Source organism: Eucyclogobius newberryi, unplaced genomic scaffold (assembly GCF_026437365.1).
Source record: "Eucyclogobius newberryi isolate DKJ021-1_F unplaced genomic scaffold, fEucNew1.0.hap1 SCAF_1, whole genome shotgun sequence".
NCBI lineage: Eukaryota > Metazoa > Chordata > Actinopteri > Gobiiformes > Gobiidae > Eucyclogobius > Eucyclogobius newberryi.
In genome coordinates this window covers 18,969,283-18,985,966 of record NW_027315723.1, presented here as the reverse complement: position 1 = coordinate 18,985,966, position 16,684 = coordinate 18,969,283, and the positions used below count along the sequence as shown (strand labels likewise).

General features: G+C 40.9%; 1 protein-coding gene across 2 annotated transcripts in view; it reads left to right on the top strand.

Annotated features, from left to right (window-relative positions):
• Window positions 1-200: 200 nt before the first annotated feature.
• The window catches only part of LOC140354787 (methylmalonate-semialdehyde/malonate-semialdehyde dehydrogenase [acylating], mitochondrial-like), a 32,874-nt gene continuing 16,390 nt past the window's right edge, over window positions 201-16,684 (top strand). The window contains exons 1-9 of one of the 2 annotated variants that reach the window (XM_072440028.1): window positions 201-320; window positions 535-576; window positions 1,882-1,956; window positions 3,830-3,991; window positions 6,365-6,443; window positions 11,057-11,359; window positions 12,850-12,971; window positions 14,527-14,716; window positions 15,318-15,499. In XM_072440028.1, the coding sequence (XP_072296129.1) occupies window positions 282-320; window positions 535-576; window positions 1,882-1,956; window positions 3,830-3,991; window positions 6,365-6,443; window positions 11,057-11,359; window positions 12,850-12,971; window positions 14,527-14,716; window positions 15,318-15,499 (1,194 nt within the window). In that variant the 5' untranslated portion in view covers window positions 201-281. Of the gene's footprint in view, window positions 321-534; window positions 580-1,881; window positions 1,957-3,829; window positions 3,992-6,364; window positions 6,444-11,056; window positions 11,360-12,849; window positions 12,972-14,526; window positions 14,717-15,317; window positions 15,500-16,684 lie in introns of both variants that reach the window. The other variant, XM_072440021.1, reaches the window with a different exon arrangement.

Here is a 16,684-nt window from a genome sequence, read left to right as displayed (position 1 = left end):
TTCTGGGAGGCTGTTCAAAGACGTGATGTGATTGGCCGGAGTCGTCATTAGCGCCGCCCAAATATGGCGGAAGTAGACCCGGCCCATTCCCTGGACTCGACAGAGACATTTCCCTGATGTGTAACGAAACCGGATCCTTCCAAATCACGTGAACTCGACACGTAAATGGTTTATACATCGCTTAAACCATTAGCACCCGTGTCTTGGGGGCTGTATGCTAGCCGCCGTTGTCCTGCTGCTTTAGTTCAGGTGTTTTGTAACAGAAATATCAGCTTTTTACAATGGCCGCGCTCCTCATTCGATCGCTTGGCACCAAAAAGGCAAGTGGCATCGTTACATTCCGTCACGTCTAAAGGAGTAAAGATACATTGTGTGCGTGGTGATACTCGTAGTGAAGGTTACACATTGCACACTTGCTCCCATAACTGTGGTCACATGTCACGTTGCATGCAGTATTTTCGTATTAATAGTTTGCAGCCACGTGAGACTCCGTGTACATATGTGACTTAAGAATGTTTTTTTTTTTTTTTGCAGACGGCTGTTCACTTTGGTCGCATGTGTTATTCCTCTTCTTCGGTGGTAACGAATGTGTCTTTTGTCCTCTTCAGCGCTAATGTTTACAGTTTTTAATAATGTGTTTATTTTACAACCCTCAAAGAGATGACATGCAAAGTTACCCTCTGTTTTTCTCTATACAATTTATACAAATGCACTGTGACAGTGAATAGACGTGTCCGGTCATACGTCACTTCCTGTGCCATTAGACCGTCCCCGCCCCCCTTTGGATGAAAACAGTGTTAACAACTCGGAGGGAGTTACAAATTGTTAAAATGTGATCGTTTTGCTTCAAAATATGAAAAAAAATGTTGATACTGGCGACACAGCAGCCATGGACGAAGATGTTTGTGAATATTTTAATTAAATCCTGAGGGATAAGATAAGATAAGATATTCCTTTATTGTCCCACATGGGGAAATTTCATTAGTGCAACGCAGGTAGATACAGAGGTAGATACAGAAGAACAGATCACTTATAGGAAGTCTGAAAAACACTTTCAGTAGAAGATCCCCTATAAATAAATAAAAACTGCCATAGACAAATAAATAAATAAATACCATTGCATGTGATCACGACAGTAATTGCACATGAATATGTGTCACGACAGCACATAGATTGCACATGAATTTCACATGAATTGCACATGAATTCCAACAGCAATTGCACATATGACAGAATTGCACATGGTTAGGTCAATATTGCGAGTGTTCAGTACTAACAGTGTTTGTTATAAAGTCTGACAGCAGCAGGAAGGAAAGACCTGCGAAACCTTTCCTTCACACAGCGAGGGTGGATCAGTTGGAGGTGTATAGTGTCAAACTAATTACATGGAGATTGAATTAGATACTTGTATATGTCAGGATACGACCTCTCCTGCCCCTGTGTGGGTTCATTTTGCCAAAAAGATTCAGGGAAGTTAAACGTACATCTCTCGACCCCTATTTCATGCAGTTTTTTCTCATACCGATCCCGATAATCATTTTATTTTGGTGCAAAACTACAACATTTTAACAATTTGTACCTCCCGCCCATTTGTTAACACTGTTTGTTTTCACCCAAAAGGGGGTGTTACCGGAGACATCTATATTGATTTTTTTTTTTATTTGTGATTTTTAAGGATTGCACAAGTCTGGGGTGTCTGTAGATCAATCATGACCCTAACATACACATTCCTATTGCTGTGTGAAAAACGTTTTTTTAGAACAATAAAAGTAGGACAAGAATAAGACTGGACGGACAAGAGACAACAAAATAAGACAAAAAAAACATCCAAACAACATTAAAACATATTTCATTGTTTCATATTTGTTTTTTCTTCTGTAGCCCACCACAAAGTTGTTTATAGACGGCAAGTTTGTCGAGTCGAACACATCAGAATGGATAGATATTCACAATCCGGTAAGTATTATTATTATTATTCTTTTTAATTTATTATTAGTACATTCTTCTTCTTGGTGGCAGATTTGGCCCCGTAACGATAACAAAGTGCAATATCTTGTTACAAAAATACCACAATAATATTGAAACAGGCCTTAAAACAGAATCATTTCTAAACCCTTATAACCCTAAATGTACACGATCGTTACAAATAGGACTGCAACAATTTATCGACAAATTGTGACTTGCTAATCATAATTCGGACTAAGCACACTCTAAAACGCATATGAAAATACCTTCAATCAAAATGTCAAAAAGGAATAAACAATTTAGGATTTTCTTCAATAAAACACTTAGACTATAGTCAGCATATTTCAGCCTGTATTTGGACAAAAATGTATTTCAAAAGGCTAAATATGCAATAGATTCTTAGGCTGATAAAAAATAATTGCTGCCTGTAATAGTCGACTACTTAAGTAATCATTAGTGACAGCTCTAGTTAAAAAAAAAAAAAAAAATGGCACAATGTAACACTAAGAAGTGAGTTTGTTACTATGAAGAGCACAAAAAGTCATTTATTCAACCCAGTACAGCTCAAACCTTATTATATTATATAAAAACTGAGAGAAAAGTCAGTTATGGAATGATAAGACGATATAGTAATTCTTGTGAGCTACAGTGAGGTCCTGGGTTCAATTCCCGGACCGTGCCAGGCCAGTGTTGAGATTGTTTCACCGCTCCGACTTCTATCACAAAAAGCGCCGCTCCGAACCAGGATTCATCTGTAAATCCCTCTTTGTGACAATCCCGTCAATCAATAACCTGACCCTGCGTCGGTTTAGCCTTACGCACGGACTGAGCCAATGATTTCAAAATTATACAACAGAATGCGTTGGACTTGAGTAAAGGTCTGCACACATTCTTCAAGTGGATCATCGTCTTCTCGGAACGTTTCAGTCTTTTCTGTGTCATATGATTTTGACTTTTTACCGTTCAAAACTCCAGAAAGGAATGGCCCTGGTCAGATTTTTTTTCATGTTGATACTTTTTCCCCCCTTTGCTTGATTTGAAATACTTTGTTATCCCTGTTTTTAAAGTTTTGAGGGTCAGAACAATGTCATGTAGATCAGTTGTACAGCACTAATCTACACTTTGATGTGCTCCTCCTTATTATTGTTAGGAAAATTCTATATACCAGTACTAATTGATGCTAAAAATAGTATTGTAACTAGACACTCACTTGTGCGAGTATCGATACTGAAAGTAATGACACATAATTGGACAAAACTGACCTTTTCCTGAATAGTTTTAGAATAATCCGTGAGCCGTCTCAGGTTTAGTTCAATGCCACACAAAGAAATGCTTTGAAAATGACATTCTACAGTTTAAATATAGAGGTCTTAATGGTATACATAGTTTAGAGTGTTAGTCTTTTCTAGTCATGAAAATAGTTTGACATTTTAGTTTTGTGATGACACTCATTATAATACTTTGTGCCACTAACAGAATAATGCTAAAACTATAATCCCTGTGCAAATAACAGAATAAAACACAAAAGTAGTTAGTTCGTATCATTAATGAGTCATAGATCATGTTATTCAACCCTCTACAGTGCAAAATTTTCATGTAAAACAAACAAAAATAAGAGAAAGTTCCCTATTAGAGCATAGAAAAGGTAGATGTGACAAATATTTAGCCCCAGAGTATGTTCCATCTATAGGTTGGTAAACAATAAGTTGATATAGCAATAATCATGAGAGTAATAAACGTCCTTCATACTTCATTTTTCAGACGACAAAATAACTCTACATAATGAGCCACAAACGAACTGTAATGACGTGAATATAGTGACTTTCCACCGCTTGTCGTGACACCTGTTTTGACCTTTTCTCAGGCCACAAATGAAGTGGTGAGCCGCGTCCCCAAAGCGACTCAGGAGGAAATGCTGGCCGCCGCAGACTCATGCTCCAGAGCCTTCCACTCCTGGTCCAAAACGTCCATCCTCAGCAGACAGCAGGTCTTCCTCCGCTACCAGCAGCTCATCAAGGACAACATCGTGAGTACACAACTGTAGGACTATGGGAGTGCTATGCTTTAGGTCAGGGGAGGCTTTGTAGGCAGGATGGAGTCACAAAGTGGAGGGGAGAGACATTTAGCAGAAAAGTGAAATGATGAGTATTGTCAGCAAAACCAAAGGAAAATGGAATTGTTGGAGGATACAATCACTGACTTTTAAATTGGTAGATTAAGTATGAAAGCCCAATTTTTTTTAACCCTAAAAGCTGGACTAACTTAAATACGTTATGCAAATGAACTTTTTTTTGGCTCTAAACCGTGTTCTAACATTGTCCCACATCACACATACCTGGAGTAGCATTTAGCTTCTTTCACGCTAGTTTGATAAATCCTTCTCCCCTCAGAGCGTCTAAAACACTCTCGATCTGTGACGTGGCTCTGAGAATCTTTTCTTTTTTTTTTAAGTACAAAATTCATTGCCAGAATTTCTCCCGTCTAATCACGATCTGTACAACTGCGTGCTGAGACCTGGAAGTGAAAGGCAGCTTGAAATGTTCAACTTAAACTGTGTGTGTAATTTCCTCTGCAGCCAGTAGATGGTGCCAAAACTCAGTTAGTCCCGGGGAAACGGCATAATGAACATTTATTCATATTTTGTTCTAAAACGAGGTGCTCAAGAGAATGTTTTAAAGGCCGAAAACGGTACAAATAATGCATAATGTGTCCCGTGCATGTTATCACTTTGGTTGTTTTTATTGCACAGAAAAGCTTCGCTGTGAGCGGGCTTGCCTCTCCACAGACCTGACACGTGGTCTGGTTTCCTTGTTCCTTTGGCTACAATTTTCCACTTAAAGGTGGTATGGACTATTTTTTTCAGCAAATTTTTTGTCATATTTCCTCGTGGCGTGGATAAATCATTAGTCCTGCCACGTATCAATCATAAAACGCACCTATCGCTCACCTGCAGCCGCGTCAGGCTCGTCCCCACGTTTCCGCGTGCCTAAGCGCATGGATCTATCATAATATAGTTCCCTCAGTGTACGGGGCAAAATGAAGACGGAGAAAGACAGTTCGAGCTGACGCAGAAGTGGACAGAAATCTACGGGAGACGAGCGATGCGATGCGCTCTGTTGCGCTAATAAACAAACGCACGTGTGTGTTGTATCAGTCCGCACGGGGGAGTGCGCATGCACACTTCCGCCTGCGTTCTCAAATCGCCGAAAAATCGTCCATACCGCCTTTAATGTAGAATGTCCTGAAGTGCCATCTTCAGGAAGTGATACATTGGTTATCATGGTTCAAATGATCATAAAAGTACACGAAATACCTAGTAACATCATCACATTCAAGTTAAGTGCATGTCGTTTCCCTGATTTGAAGAAATACAGATTTTTAAACTTGCTTCCGTGACCTTTCCGTGACCTTTCCGTGACCTTTCCGTAACCTTTCCGTAACCTTAAGTAAGTAAATTTTATTTATATAGCACCTTTCACAGACAGAAGTCACAAAGTGCTTCACAAAACACAGAATAAAACAATAAAAACACAAAAAACTTACAGTGAACAATACATATACAACAATATACAGTAAAATCAGTCCCTAAAACAAGTGCATTTAAAAGGCTTGACTAAATAAAAAGGTTTTAAGTTGACCTTTTTAAAAGCAGTAACTGAGTCCAGTGAGCGTAGGGAGAGCGGAAGATCGTTCCAGAATCTGGGGTCAACAGCCTGGAAGGATCTGTCTCCTCTGGTCCGAAAACGGGTGCGAGGAACCAATAACAGTTTCTGATCCAAGGACCTTAGTGAGCGAGAGGGAGTGTATGGTTTAATCAGATCGCTGATGTACGATGGGACCTGACCATTTAAAGCTCTAAAAGTCAGAACAAGAATTTTAAACTGTATCCGGTAGGAGACCGGCAGCCAGTGAAGGGCTTTAAGAATGGGTGAAATGTGGGCCCTTCTATTTGTGCGGGTTAAGATCCTCGCTGCAGCGTTCTGGACCAGCTGCAGATGATTGAGTTCCTTCTTGTTAAGACAGGAAAACAAACCATTACAATAGTCTAAACGTGAAGACACAAATGCATGAATTATAACTTCCAGATCATTTTGAGACACCATTGTCCTGAGCTTAGAGATTTTCCTCAACTGAAAGAAACAGTTCCTCGTCAACAGCTTGGAGTGGTGCTCTAAAGACATGTCTTTGTCAAAGATGACACCCAAGTTTCTAAGATTAGGTTTTGTAGTCTGGCCTAAAACACCCAAGTACTGGTTTATCCCTGGAATGGCATCATCAGGGGCAATAATCAGAGTTTCTGTTTTGTCAGCATTTAGCTGCAAGGAGTTTTTACTCAGCCATTGTTTTATTTGCACTAAACAACTTTTCCGTAACCCTTCCCTGACCTTTCGTGTTTCAGAAAGAGCTGTCCAAGCTGATCACGCTGGAGCAGGGCAAGACTCTGGCCGACGCAGAGGGAGACGTGTTCAGAGGACTCCGTGAGTACAGCGTGGAGGAGGTTTGAACTTTGACCGTTTATAGAGGTCGAACCTGGGTCATTTCGATGGCTCCAGAAAGCGAAGGCTTTTGCTGCAGGACATCGTGTTTGGGACTAAACCACAGGGATTATTGAGTGGCACCTTTTGTCAGTTTGTTATGCAATTAAGCATTTCAAGGTTATTGGGGTGAATCGTTAATTGTGATTATTTATCTCACAATATAACTAGTGACAAAAAAATGCGTTTTTGTTCCAGTATCGTTACTTATTTGATTTCATAAAGCTGGTGAAGAATGTCGCTCTATTAAATTATTATTTTGAATGAAGCAGATTAAAGATTTCAATCGTTTTGGTCAAAGTGCCAAAAATCATGGATTATTGTAAAATTGTGATTCTTCTCACGATAATTGTAACTTTCATATTTAACATTGCGGCAGCCCTATATATAATTGTAAATGGTCTAAAAATAATGATGAAATAACTAACAATTAAAACCTGTTACCACCCACCTGCGCGCCGGCGAGCATTTTCTATATCTCAAATATTCTCTTACATCATCACTTTTATTTCCGTGGTCAATAACAGCAAGCCATACATCATTTTAAAGCTTATTTTCTCAACAAAACGAATATGTCATTGATTTACATTGAATAATATGCCCCAAGAAGAAATTGCCAATAGTTTGTGAGAAAGTCTCAACTTTTACAAACGCATGTCCTGTTTGCTGTTTATGACGGACGAAACGGCTTTAATTCTGTACATCCTTGTACTCAGTCTGTCCGTAAGGAATCATTGAAAAACAATATCCACTTGTATTTTTCCTGAAGTTATCCGATTTCGAGATATTGTCAAGTAAACAAACTTTTCTTTGTTTCTCGCCGGACGAGAATGCGCTCGTCTGGCGCATTTCTCCGTCCATAACAAATGACCTGTTTGACTTATAAGATAATGTTTGGCATCCTTCTTTTCTTCAGACTGTTACCTACAGAATGAGACCATCCACCATTTTTTCTGTCCACGGGTTTGTTTGCTACAGCCTCCGCAAAAAAAAAATGGATGGATGGATAGCGCCGCATGCTAGTAGCAGACTTTGATTGACATATTATTCTAGCCAAAAAGAATAGCTTTAGAATGGTGGGCGGGACAAAGGCCTTATTGACACAGAATCTTCTGTATTAAAGACTTAAGACTGGCTTCACATAAAATTTTACGCGTTGATAAAACAATAGTAGATTGATGGACCCTGCTCACCTCTTGTGAACATCCCTGAACATCCTTTGGTAAGTTTATATTTAGAAGTTATGAACTCTCCAAATAATGTCACCTGTCGCGCATGTTTGTTTACTCAATCCACATGGTCCACGGGCCCTTGGGGCCCTACGACACATCCCATTCAACCCAAACTGTGAGATGACCACATTGAGATGAGAGAGTGAGAAACTCATGTTTCCTGTCAAAACCTGTAATTGTCAATTGCCTGAGTTTAGACCTTAGACATGTCAGAGTGACAGAAGCAGAACATGCGCTTTTGTCTCAGTGAGAATCTCACGTCTTCTGTGATTGGCCGAAACCTCATGCGGGTTTGTTTTGTTTCCTTCTTCCGGGCAGTGCGTAGCACGTTACTAGAGCATAATCTTGATAATTTTCTGCGCCGCGTCTTGCAGCAAAAAAGCTTTTCCAACTTTTCTGCACCAGCCGCGTTGGCGACGGCGACGCCCGCCCCACCCCTTGCGCGGGCCACGGCGCGCCGTGCTCCCCATTGCGCTCCCCGTAGCACCCGCGCACGCACCCGCCCCGCTCCTCGCACGCACCCGCGTACTCCGCGCACGCACTTGCCGCCTATGTTGGCCTAATGCTCGTTGCAGTTTTTTAGCATTTCAAAACGATGACTGCCACAACGATGTATTGAAGCTTCAAAGCAACAAAAAGACGAAATGTAGGTTCAACCCCCCCCCCCCTAACGTTTTCTGATTTTATTAGCCTTTTGGATGTGCATTTTGTTAGACATATGTATTATTATATCAATACAAAAATAAAATAAAAATATTATAATTTTCTTTTTCTTTTTTAACCTCTATATGGGAAATTCATGGGTAAACTCATATTTACACATTTTCACATACATTGTTTTTAGCAGTTATAATGGGTATTAGTGGCCTACAAAACATCAACATGTATGTTTTATGATCATAGCGGAGCTAAAATTGTAATAAAGCAGTTTGGCACAGTTGGCACATATTTGGATCACTTGTTCTGAATATACTTTTTGATACAAAAAGGTCAACAGCACCAAAATGCCTGTTCCCAGAGATCTGAAACTTTACACAGTTGTTGTCAACAAGATAAACATGTGCAGTGATAAGATAAGATATTCCTTTATTGTCCCACATGGGGAAATTTCAGAACACTTGCATGTGGAACATAAGATCCTCTTTAAATAAGCAATGCCATTTGGGTATGTCCAACCATTGTGCACAGGGCGAAATAGGTGGATGGTAACAGGTTAAATAATATTAATTTCAGTAGTTTGGACTAAATAATTAACGCATTTAATAATCATCAAAAAAATAATAATACAAAAAATAATATAATATGATGATGATAATAATAATAATAATTAAAATAAACAAATAATAATAATAAGATTTAAGTTATTACGTACATGACACCATTTTAATCTGAAGTAATTACAGTGTGTCCATTATGCTAAATAAGTTAGGCAATTGTAACACATTATTCTTACTTATTTGACAATAAAGCAAGAGGTGAGTTTCTTGCAGAATGTCGGCTGGGCTCCTTTTCCCTCTAAATATCTGGCACAGCCGTGACTGTTGTGCCGTGTGCTCGTGCCAAACTCATTTGTGGGACTTCTCGCCCGAAAAGCCGCGCCCGCCCGCGAAGGAGCTGCCAGCGCTGCACAAATCAAACCAACGGCGCTTGAAGGTTTTACTGCAACTTAAGGTGGCCATGGGGTAAAGTGTCCACCGTTTAAGTAGGACAAAATCACTCTACTGCAGATATTTGCATGCAGAGGTTATTTTATAGCTTGTGTGCAGTGCCTTTCAGTAAAGATAAGTATAATTTCCACCCTGAATGAAGAAGTTTGTCAGGAACGTAGCTCTTGTCCGGCCTAAACTGCTGTATTACACCGTTTTATTTGATGCCTTGAGATGAAAGTGTTGCTTCTTACGGTATATAACGTAACGTTTTATCAGACTCTTAATTGATACTAAAACTTGCGTACTCTATTTGAGCAACGATTTAAATCACATTAAACATGACAACATGATAACAGTTGTAGAACAATCTTGAGCTTTATCAGAACTAGTATAAGATCACATGGAAACACAAAGAAAGTATGATTGTTTGTGTTGGAAATATGGAGTATCGAGCCCATTTACTAGTATCGAACTAGTTTGGTATTTATTATCATGACGGCATTAGTTAGTAAAATGGATATTTGTTTTCAGTTAAAAAGAAAAGGAAATTTTTTTTTTTTAATTTAATCATTAATTAAATAACTTGTTTATAAATTTTCAGAAGCAGATTTTAAACTGAATTATAGGTCTTGTGTAGAGCTGGGTTGAAATAATCGATTTTCCGATTTTTAATCGATTTGCATATTAATGACCGATTATCGATTCGTACGTCCAACGATACATTTTTTTTTTTTTTTAATTAAAATTCTTTTCTACATTTCCCTCAGTGAACTTCAATCTACCTTCAAGAAAAATAATTCAGGACTCCTGGATTATCTTTCTTGAAGGTAGATTGACCCACAACCTTTTCATCAGTCTTCCATCAGTAACTACCAATACTTGTAAGATTTGCTGTTTAATATTGATATAATACTAGTTTTAATATGTTGCTTCTCTACACAGTCATGAAGTGAAGGAAACGGTTCAAATACATTTTTCATTTTTAAAAACATTAACCCCCGGATCAAATCATAAATCAGATCGAAATCGGAGCGAATCGGATGGGATCTGAGAAATCGGAAAAAAACTATTTTGAAACGTAAAAATCGGAATCGAATCGATTCTTGAAATTTGAATCGAAACCCAGCTCTAGTCTTGTGGTGTTTCGTGATCATGTGCTGGATTAGCCCCTTGTAAACTTTCCAAATTATCCCTGGGGAAAATGAAATGGTAAATTTACTTCTGAGTCAGTCACTGTTGAGCCACGTTCAATTTTTTGATTATTATTTCATTAATGTTTAATTTTTTTATTAATTTATACAGGGAAAATTATAATATGTATTTTTTGGGGTCTTTTTTTGTGTATTTTTCTTTCTTTTTTTATCTAATTGTCATTGTTAACTCACTAAAAAGACATTTTCTTTTATGTGTGAAGACATTCACACATAAACTTTTATGCACAGCGGTAGAACAGAAAACAAAACATTTATTGATTTAGAGCAAGAATTGTATTGGCAACTACAAATAACTAAAATACTATTACAAGAGCATGGGTTTTATAGCTTTTTTGATCCTACATAAATTAAGTAAATGTAAAATACCACTTTCATGATCCAAATAACCGATTGTTTATGATTTTCGTGAGCAAAGCGTCTCATTCTCAAACCCCGCCCCCTCCGCGCTCTTCCCGTTCCAGAGGTGGTCGAGCACACCTGCAGCATCACCTCTCTCATGCTCGGCGAGACGCTGCCCTCCATCACCAAAGACATGGACACGTACACGTACCGGCTGCCCATTGGCGTCTGCGCCGGCATCGCCCCCTTCAACTTCCCCGCCATGATCCCGCTGTGGATGTTCCCAATGGGCATGGTCTGCGGCAACACGTACCTGATGAAGCCGTCGGAGCGCGTGCCCGGCTGCACCATGCTCCTGGCCAAGCTGCTGCAGGACTCGGGGGCGCCGGACGGGACCCTCAACATCATCCACGGGCAGCACGCAGGTGAGGGAGCAGCGCCCGCCTGAACGAACGGCAGGGGCGACTTGGGATGCCGGGGTTAATCGCTAATTGTGATTATTAGGGTCACAATATTATGGTGGTCTTTTGTCACATTTTGTTTTATTTTGATATTCACGCAGTGCTGTTTCAGAAGGCACAAACTTGAGAAATAGTAACACCATCTGAGTAGTATCGTGAATCATCGTTTAAATCGTGAACGTTTTCTTTCTCACAGTAATTGTAACTCTTAAAGGTGACATTGTGACAATTAACCTCGACGCGGTTGTGTTGAATCCCCTTTTTAAACGTGCCGATCTAAAGGCGGACCATGCGACTTTCTCTGCTCGTCTCCATGGAGATGTTAATGCTGGGTTTCGGATGACGTCGCAATGTTTTACAGGCCAATAATGTTTAATAGAGATGCGAGGCAATTATAAGGAATATTGTTAAGGCAGTTTTTTGTGTTATAATACAAGAAGTAAGGGAATAGGCAGGGCTATGGGTGGTAGGGCTATGGGTGGTAGGGCTATGGGTGGTAGGGCTATGGGTGGTAGGGCTATGGGTGGTAGGGCTATGGGTGGTAAGGCTATGGGTGGTAGGGCTATGGGTGGTAGGGCTATGGGTGGTAGGGCTATGGGTGGTAGGGCTATGGGTGGAAGGGCTATGGGTGGTAGGGATAAGGGAACGAGTAGTAGGAGGTAGGGGTAAGGGAACGAGTAGTAGGAGGTAGGGGTAAGGGAACGAGTAGTAGGAGGTAGGGGTAAGGGAACGAGTAGTAGGAGGTAGAGATAGGGGTAATGGGGGTAGGGGTAATGGGGGTAGGAGGTAGGGGTAATGGGGGTTGGGGGATGGAGTAATGGGGGTAATGGGGGCAGGGGTAATGGGGGTAATGGGGGCAGGGGTAATAGGGGTTGGAGTAGAGAAGGTGTGTGACCAATTAGTAAGACATTCATCTGTGAAAAGGAGGAAACACTGCTAACTGTAAGGAAGCATAGTTTTCAAGGTATTACGTGGCATTAACACCTGCAATTGAATAAATGCAAGCTGGATAACTTGAATGCTATACTGCGGACCCTCCACCAGACATCTTTAATCACGGTGGATCAATCATTAAGGCTACAGCAAACAATTAAAGAAACTCTACAAAAGCCACAAAATTCCCTGGTTCTCTTCTCTTTTATCAGTACATTCATTGGACCCTAGTAATCTTCGCTTGAGATAAACTAAAGGAGCAGATCTAAGTCACTACAGTCTCTTCTAATGCACGCCTCAGGACTGTGAAGATGGATCATTTACATAATGTACGCTGCGTGAAGGAGCTTCAGAGGGAAAAGATCTAAACCTTTGCATCTGAGTGACTTGCGCGTGGTCTGCTTATTCCTATCTGTGGTAAATATGTGAACAAAGATAATGCATTGGTTCAGTCATAATGTTTCCTCTGAACGAATGGAAAGGCTAGAATTACAATTATGTGCTTTCTTTCCTCGGTGCAGCTGTGAATTTCGTCTGCGAACACCCGGCGATTAAAGCCATCAGCTTCGTGGGGTCGAACCAGGCCGGAGAGTACATTTACGAGCGCGGCTCCAAGAACGGCAAGAGAGTGCAGTCCAACATGGTATGACTGACCTCTGCACACATCTCTGTAAATCTATATAAAGGCCTGAATGTATGCACCATGTAAATCCTAACTAACCCTAGCTGTAAATATTTAAGAGCATGACTCGGGTAAGAAGCCAAATGAACCAGTGGTTTGTTACGGCCTTTATCCATGTCGAGTTTGCCGTCTCCCGATACAGGGTCTACAATGCGATACCTCCGATACAGGGTATACGATGCCATACAATACCCTCGATACAGGGTCTACAATGCCATACAATACCCTCGATACAGGGTCTACGATGCCATACAATACCCTCGATACAGGGTCTACGATGCCATACAATACCCCAGATACAGGGTATACGATGCCATACAATACCCCCGATACAGGGTCTACGATGCCATACAATACCCTCGATACAGGGTATACGATGCCATACAATACCCCCAATACAGGGTCTACGATGCCATACAATACCCCCGATACAGGGTCTACGATGCCATACAATACCCTCGATACAGGGTCTACGATGCCATACAATACCCTCGATACAGGGTCTACGATGCCATACAATACCCCCGATACAGGGTATACGATGCCATACAATACCCCCGATACAGGGTCTACGATGCCATACAATACCCTCGATACAGGGTCTACGATGCCATACAATACCCTCGATACAGGGTCTACGATGCCATACAATACCCCCGATACAGGGTATACGATGCCATACAATACCCCCGATACAGGGTATACGATGCCATACAATACCCTCGATACAGGGTCTACGATGCCATACAATACCCTCGATACAGGGTCTACGATGCCATACAATACCCTCGATACAGGGTCTACGATGCCATACAATACCCTCGATACAGGGTCTACGATGCCATACAATACCCTCGATACAGGGTCTACGATGCCATACAATACCCTCGATACAGGGTCTACGATGCCATACAATACCCTCGATACAGGGTCTACGATGCCATACAATACCCTCGATACAGGGTCTACGATGCCATACAATACCCTCGATACAGGGTCTACGATGCCATACAATACCCTCGATACAGGGTCTACGATGCCATACAATACCCCCGATACAGGGTATACGATGCCATACAATACCCCAGATACAGGGTATACGATGCCATACAATACCCCAGATACAGGGTATACGATGCCATACAATACCCCAGATACAGGGTATACGATGCCATACAATACCCCAGATACAGGGTATACGATGCCATACAATACCCCAGATACAGGGTATACGATGCCATACAATACCCCCGATACAGGGTATACGATGCGATACCCCTCAACACAGCAATACGTGGGCGAATGTGTGAAGAACAAGGCAATTTCCAATGACTTACTGTTGTTTAAAAGTATCACACACATACAATTGCCAAGAAGTCGGTCAGGATAAATCAATAGCTATTATGTTGAGTACAGCCTTGACTTTTCAAAGTCAGACAGTAAATCCTATGGACATGCATCGATTATCAAGTTCATACTATTACTGTAGAAATGACTTCCTCTGCTGTGCTTTTAGGGAGCCAAGAACCATGGTGTGGTGATGCCCGACGCAAACAAGGAGAACACCCTGAACCAGCTGGTGGGAGCGGCGTTCGGAGCGGCCGGGCAGCGCTGCATGGCCCTCTCCACCGCCATCTTCGTGGGCGAGTCTCGTAGTTGGCTGCCGGAGTTGGTGGAGCGCTCAAAGACCCTTCGTGTGAACGCAGGTACAAAAAAAAGCACTCTTTGTGTGGAAAAACGCACTGTATGTTCATTGGGCATAGGGTCTTTTTTGATTTTGATTTTTTTACTTTTATTTTTGGTACAAAGATATTCCTCACTTTCCTAATGCATTACCAGCATAGTCTATATTCACCGCAATGAGTTTATTTAACCTTGTAATTTACCTGGTGAGAAACCAGTGAAATCGAGACCTCTTGTACAGGCGACAATAGGGCAAAGGGAAAAATGTAACGGCGTACAAATCATTAAAACATTTACACATTTAATAGACATTTAAGAAAATAAAAGCAGAAGCTACATTTAAAAGCACTTTTTTTGTAGGATTCTGTGTATCAGTACTCTTGAGTAAACTTTATTTTGTTATACAAACTATCTACACTGCAAGTTTATATATTAAAGTGAATTATTTGAACATTGTTGTTTCTTGCCTCGTCAGATATGTTTTTAGTTTCTTCTTAATTTTTCTGTCTTTCCTTTTGAAATTAACAGATTTTGAAGATTATTTGGTGGTCTTTTAGAGTAAAAAGCCCCCAAAAAGTAAATTTTAGTTTAATCACTAATCGATCGGTGCGTGCTTTGCTGCAGGGGACCAGCCCGGGGCCGACGTTGGGCCCCTGATTTCTCCCGAGGCCAAGGCCAGAGTAGAGAGCCTGATCCAGAGTGGGGTGGAGGATGGCGCTCAGCTTCTGCTCGACGGGAGGAACGTCCTTGTCAAAGGCTACGAAAATGGGAACTTTGTGGGGCCCACCATTCTCCACAAAGTCAAGGTGAGACAACGACACTGTCTGAGCCTCTTCTGGTTTTTAAATATCATGAGCAGAGTCGTGAGTGGCCATGAAGAGTTTTTAAACGTTGCTGCTTCGTTGTAGATGTTATTACTTTGCCTTGAAAGTTACACAGATCGGCATTGAACTTCTTCGTCCCGCATTGATTCAATTAAAGCTACACCTGGTGCCCCTGGGCCCTCGGGGGCTCTAAGGGCCCCTCTGTCGCCCACGTGGACCTGTTCTAAATATAGAACAACTCGGCCAACGATTTGCATTTCGCCGAAAACTCCGGAAGGCACGAACAGACGACGGATGAGAGAACCAGCTCAGTGTCCCTTTATTATGTTAAAATACATCCAGTAATGTCCATTTATTATGTTAAAATACACCCAGTAACTTCCCTTTTATTAAACTACACCCAGTAATGTCCATTTTATTAAAATACACTCAGTAATCCTGCTAAAAACAAACCGAAAGTGATAAATCCTACGTATGTGCTAGATCAAATTTCAAAATGATGATAAATAGACATAAATGCCCCAAATAAACGGTTTAATAGTCATGTAATCTGGTTATGAAGGCAATTATAAGTCTATCTAGGCTAATTGAGCAGGAAGCCCTCGGCCAAGTCCGTGGTCTTAAAGTGACCATCGGCCCTAAAAAGGCTGCTGACCCCTGAGATACATGGACAGTTTAATGAATTACTGTGGAACATTCAAGGCTAGCATCGATGCGTGATACTGAAATGTAAAACTAGATTTTGTTGCCGAGGTATAATCTCAATATGATGTCGAAATGATGATCCAAGATGTTCTCTTTTTAGACATTAGACTAGTACTTTCTTTAAGTTACTAGGTTAAAATGTTCTAATGAAGCTCAAGGTCATTTAAAACTATTGTAATATAGGGCTGGGTATTGCCAAGACCCTCGCGATACGATACGTATCCCGATACATTTACTCTGAATAAGAAAATGTATGAAATTTCATGTTTATCCATTTATAAATCCATTCTGCTCTAATAACTTCATACGTCCAACCAACTGATCCAAATAGAAATATAAGGAACACATTCTAGTAAAGTATTGCATGTTTCTTGCCAAACAATCAGCATTCTCAGAATATGCTGCAGCAGCATCTTCTGCACAGATCAGCTTCTGGTCAGGTCCACAGCTCCTTCTCACCTC